Genomic DNA, 6,000 nt, shown 5'->3' with positions numbered 1-6,000 from the left:
TGCCTTGACAACACGGCCACTTCGTGAAATGTCTACTACATCGGCACGGCACACGTAAACACCGCTTCGCCATTTACGGCGGTACACTTGTCAGAGAGCACCGACTGTGCACACCCTCAAGTTCCTAAACACTTCCGCGATGTCATAACGTACGTGTGCGCGAGTACCTCACAGCTAAATTTTTGCTATCACTATCATGTTTAATTAAGCTGTTTCCTCTGTCAAAAAAAAAAAGAAAACGAAGAACAAAATTAGCGAGCTACGAGCCACTACGACCCTACTGTTGTGGATACAACGCGGAGGAACACAACCCGTTAGTGGTAGCCGGTACCGGCAGTACCGTTACCACCGGCCCCAGAAGTGCGTGACTCTGGTGCATTAGGTTTTGGTTTGGTTTCGCGTACCACAACTCTACTGTACTGCTAATGCCTTATCAGCAAAGTTAGTAGTAGTTATAAGTAACCCTTAGTAGTAGTTATAAGCAGGTTCCCTCCGTTTGTCAAGTTTCGGTCTCACAACTGAAGACGTTTCATGTCGCGTGACTGGTGCATTAGGTTTTGTTTTGGTTTCGCGTACCACAACTCTACTGTACTGCTAATGCCTTATCAGCAAAGTTAGTAGTAGTTAGAAGTAGTTATAAGCAGGCTCCCTCCGTTTGTCAAGTGTCGATCTCACAACTGAAGACGTTTCATGTCGCGTTCGGTGTCCGGAATGTAACGTGAGCTAAAAAAAAAAAAAGGGGGGGGGGGGGGGGGGACCGGGATGACGCGTACGTTTAGCCTATGCGTACTAGCTTGACAATCGGAAGTGTCAAGGTGGCATATACTGCCACGCCACATTCAATCGCTCTTTCGCATTTGTTACTGAAAGTATTTTGTTAGTGATTGAGGTCAAGCAATCCAGGCGCTCAATATTAAATGAGGCGATGCTCCAATTTCCTTTTAGCAGCTAATAAGGACATAGTTTTGATATATGGCCGCTATTTCAGGCAGAATGTTACTTCGCCAACCTTATTTTGGTACCGATAATTTAAGGCTTCAAAAATTCATCATGTTCTTTGGAAGTGGCCCAAGAACAGACATCAAAGCTGTGATTTCTCCTAAAAAACAAAAAAAAAAAACAAGTGGGCCTGCACAGAGACATTAGCCCAATAAGCTTTCATGGTGAAGTTGTCACCTCAGCTAAACGTTCAGTATGTTTTAAGATCACATCCTAGTATTTACACTACAATTTAATTGTTGGCTACTTGTCACGTATGTTTTCTTGTCAAGAGCCAAGATACTGATCTGCAACACCTTGTTTTTTAATTGCTTTCTTACTTGAAATGATACCTTTTTTCTTGGAGACGATCCCTTGTTTCCCCCAAAAGTAGTGTTAAAGTTTTTAGAAAGTGTAGGCTTCCTACATTCCATAACATATTCTCACTAATCTCAGCCTCCTCTCAATCCTGAGGGAACCGCTGAGACTTTTTTTTTTATCAAATGTCATGCAGCACGCACTCCTTGTCTTGACAAGGGCTGTTGACGACACGGCATGACTTTGTAAAACTCATAAGCATAGCCTGTTTTAAACCCATCACACATAGTCACTACACCTAAGTTTAAGTTCTATACACTACTCTTTTATTCTTGCCACCCTGAGTAGACATTTTATAATCAAATCGACCAAAAACCGTGTTTGGCGCTCTTTGGCCTGAGTTGCCCTTGCGCCACTAAAATCCACCATCATCATCATCACTGAAATGATACCTGTGCCATAAATACCAATAGCATCAGAAATAATTATAAGAACTGCTGAGCATTACAAGTCCCAAAACAGTATTATGAGAGATGTCATAGTAGAGAGCTCCAGCAATGTTGGCCATGTGGTTTGTCTTTAACGTGCACAAACATTTTGCGCTACACAGGCAAGCATTTCCCTTCAATCAACATTCGCCCACAGCCACTGGGATTCGATTTCTAGACCTTCGGTGGGCTATCGCGCACCATAATCACTAGATCACCGTGACAAGAGGCAGCAGAGCTAAAAACTGAGCTAGTAGGCATTTATCTTTTAGTTTCTGCAGCACTTCATACTGGCCAGACAGTTATGTGATAATATGCGGGGTCCAACGTCTCAAAACAGCCATATGATTATGAGAGACGCCATAGTGGAGGGCTTTGGAAATTTTGACCACCTGGGCTGATAAGTTATGTGGAGGAAGCATTTAGTTGCGAGGAATGTTGAAAAGCAATAGCTATGTTCCCTGTCGTTTGAAGTTACAAATGTACTCTTATTCGGTGCATAACTTTCTGACAGGATTGGGCAGACACACACAACCATGTAACACTGAATATCCTACACCGATTTGGGCTAGAATTCGCTCTTACAAAATTTACTCGCTAAATTTTACAATTCATCAAATCCATGTCTGTAATCAGCAGCAACACTTAAACTGTTCTTTTTCACCAATATTCCACACAAGTACCGTACGTTACAGTCAACTACTTTTTTATATGTAGTTCCATCGCCTTTCAAGCTTGGTTAACATAATGACTTCTAAAGCTGTCTACAAACATTTACAGAAGCTTTGTTTCTGTATGTATTTTGCAGTATTATTTGCACGTATTTCAGTAGCAATAATGAGAGAAGTAAAATAAAACGGAAAACCTGCATAAGAATGCACTCAAAAACTTTGTTATTGTGCTTGTATAACAAAGAAAATTACTTGTCCAAGCTAAAAATAAAAAAAATGAGCAGAAATGGTACATATCAGGATTCACATTTGTTGTATACTAGAACACTGTGAAAGTATAATGTGAAAACAAAAATATCGCAGCAGCCTTGTCAGGTTCCTTCGAACTTCTACAGCACAGTAATCCATTTTTGACTAATGACATTTACAGTCTTAGAAATATGGCATGCTAGAAACGGCATCATTTAAAACACATTCTAAGTGGCATCATGTGCAGCAAAATCACAGCAAAACTAATGTGACAAAAAAAATTACAGTTTTCAAGTCAATAATAAAAATAAAGCACACAAGAATGCTTTCGTAAATAAATAGGGCCTAGAAAAAATATATCGCCTGTAAAAAGTTGATCCCCAAGCTCTGTTAGAAGGTGTGGCAAACCTAAAGGCTTTTACTTCGGATATTTTCTCTCTCTCCAAAAGAATTTTAACCACAGAAACATTGAAATGGTGGTAGCAGGATTTCGACACATCCACCCGGGCTGGCTGATGACTTCAAGACCACGGGGCGTTGTCGAGGCAGAAGTTCATACGCCAGGTGTGAGGAAAAGTGAGTGAAGGAGCTGACACAGTTACTTTGCATATAAAGTTAAAAAAAAAAGGAAACTTATGGTTAGTATTGAACATCCCGCAAATCACGTGGCCCCTACTGCAGCACAAGTGTCTTCATGATTTTTATTCGCTAACATATTTTACCACTGTTTACATAATGCAAAGTATACCCTTAAAAAAAAACTGAATTGTACACTAGCAGAGGCCTAATTAAAAAGGGTGGCGGTGTGAAGCAAATGCTCTTACAAGCAAAGTCCCAGTGAGATCAGGATCTTGCACAGTGACTACAAGCCACTTAACTACAATTCATAGCGCTGACTTGGTCTTGTTCAGTGAGTGCGGTACATATTTACACGAAGGGCTTGAAATCTTCTAGTACTGCACGTACGCAGTGTTTATTTTGCGAAAGGAGAATGTGCTAGAATCAGTGAACTCTCTTGCTCTGTATGGGTAGTCCGTAAACAACGGGAGCAGCACCAACGAGGTACTGCAGTCTGCAGCTTTTCCTGGCGAGCCGGACAGCGGTGGTGATGTCCGAGATGTGGCTGTCCGAGCCCAGCTGAGGGACCCAGTGCCTGAGGAATGTCTCTGTGAACCTGTCAATGTCCTTGTCAGTGACATCCCACAGGTTGGCAACTATGGAGGGGCTGGAAGGACAGCACAAGAGGTGCATCATTTAGTTATATTTTCTTTTTTTTTTTCTTGCAAAAACAGTGATACGCCGGTGACGTGCGCTGTAGTGAGAAACCTCCAGGTTAATTTTGACAGGCTGCTGTCCTTCAAAGAGACACTAAATGAAAATGCAAAGTCAATATGGATTGCCAAAATAGTGTTCCAGAAACACCACAGCGCTTGCTTCGTGCTAAGGAAATGCTCAGTCTGAAAGAAAAATCGTGCTTTAGTGCCCTGCATACTGCTAGTGCACCTTAAACTGGCCACTAAGGCCTCCTTGTGACATTGTATAACATTCATCATGCCCACCCTGTAGTGTTCAACAACCTGCACCATGGTTTCTTGCAGCTGGTTTCTTAATTGCTACAGCTGCCATCGGTCTAACAGCAAACACCGTTGAGTATCTGATATTTATAGATGAACCTTACTGCCTTACACTGAATCCTCTCTAGAGCGTTGATTTTAGCTTAGTGTAAGGATCCCATGCGATAGCTTCGTATTCAAGATTAGCGAGAACAGAACAGGTATAAGTGATTGAACAGATCCCTGAAGGAGTGCGTTTTCATATGCATATGAGGTATTAGCAAACCTTTTTGAAACCTGCGTCGCAAAAGTGAGAGATGTGAGACTTCAAGCTGAGATTATTATTTATAACGCCGATGTACTTGTATTGATCGGTCTCTGTAAGTGGCATAGATGCAAGATTATAGGTAAACAACTGTTCATAAATACTGTTCTATTAATCTTAAGCTCCATGTCACAACGCAAGAACCAAACTAGTATATTATGAAGGTTAGAGTTCAGGGTGAATTTATCTCGCTGGCAGGAAATTCAATTGAAAGTCAAATGTCAATGGTAAATAGACTTATTTGTTCAATATGAGTATTGGTGCCAACAATGTCATTAATATATATGTTAAATAAGAATAACAGTCCTAGATCACTTTCTTGGGGAATACCAGAAGTTTCAGAAAGATCACTAGAAGAGCAACTATCAGCTACACTGAATTGCACACGGTTGTTAAAGTAAGCAGAAATCTAATTTACACGATATCGGGGCAACAGTATGCGTGTGAGGAAGATATGCGATGACCGATGATATTATTCGGTTGCAAGATTTACTTCATTAATGCCTTATTATGTTTATTCCAAATTATGTTCATGCCTATGATAAATTATTACTTACCAAGCATTGCCTAATACAGCAAATATATGATACGCTACTAACTCCCCGATTGCCGCTTCCATTATGTACAGAGGACACTTATCTTTCTCGTGTCTAAGCATGCTGCCCAACTGACACTTTGCGAACATAAGTGCACTCACTAACAATGAGATTAAACTTGCAAGTATGACAGGGGTATCAGTGACACGTGCTGCAAAGCGCACTTGCTGGCGAGTGCATTTGCCAAGCTCTCTTCGCTGTGATGGAGTGTCCAACCTCGACAGCAGTGGCTCAGCTATGCATGTTATTATCCGAGACTGTTATCACTATTTCTTTAACTCTCTTTTATATTATTAAAGATATTATGCACTAAAACATACTAGACCACCAAAAACTACTTTTCTATTCCCATTCTTAGGCAATCTGCAGCCACAGCTGCCGGGCACCAACCCAGCACTTAATTAAGAAACATTGCCTGAAATAACATATCTGTTATCACTTATAAAGTAGATTTCCCTTTTTTCCGTAGTAGCACATTGCCAGAGTGACATTCTAGGGGCACAAGTTCACTCCCATAAAATTGCCCTAATTTACCAGTTACTGGGGTATAGGAATGACTTGAGTACTTTGAGACATGTACTTATAAGCAAAAAATTGCAAATTCCATTTTGCATGGCTTTTTACTGACCTGCCTCCAATCCAGTACTGGAGGACCACTCCAAAAGGCTCTATCTTTTGCCCGAACACCTTGAGACGACCACTGCCACAGCCCATCAGGATCGGGCAGGCATGACAGCGCATTTGCTCAATGACTTCACTCACGAGGTATTCGCGCCCTGATCCATGGCCACAGTAGCTGCGATAGCACAGTCAATGAAATGC

General features: G+C 41.3%; 1 protein-coding gene across 2 annotated transcripts in view; it reads right to left on the bottom strand.

Moving 5' to 3' along the window:
- Positions 1-1,636: 1,636 nt before the first annotated feature.
- Positions 1,637-6,000, bottom strand: part of Sse (extra spindle pole bodies like 1, separase) — a 62,969-nt gene continuing 58,605 nt past the window's right edge. For both annotated transcript variants that reach the window (XM_075893296.1, XM_075893294.1), the window contains exons 27-28: positions 5,807-5,974; positions 1,637-3,929 (exon numbers count right to left, since the gene is read on the bottom strand). In XM_075893296.1, coding sequence (XP_075749411.1) covers positions 3,707-3,929; positions 5,807-5,974 — 391 coding nt within the window. In that variant the 3' untranslated portion in view covers positions 1,637-3,706. The remainder of the gene's footprint in view (positions 3,930-5,806; positions 5,975-6,000) is intronic.

The sequence above is a fragment of the Rhipicephalus microplus genome, chromosome 4 (genome assembly GCF_043290135.1).
Source record: "Rhipicephalus microplus isolate Deutch F79 chromosome 4, USDA_Rmic, whole genome shotgun sequence".
Classification (NCBI taxonomy): domain Eukaryota; kingdom Metazoa; phylum Arthropoda; class Arachnida; order Ixodida; family Ixodidae; genus Rhipicephalus; species Rhipicephalus microplus.
Note: the sequence above shows the minus strand (reverse complement) of the source record. Positions and strands in the feature narration are given on the sequence as shown.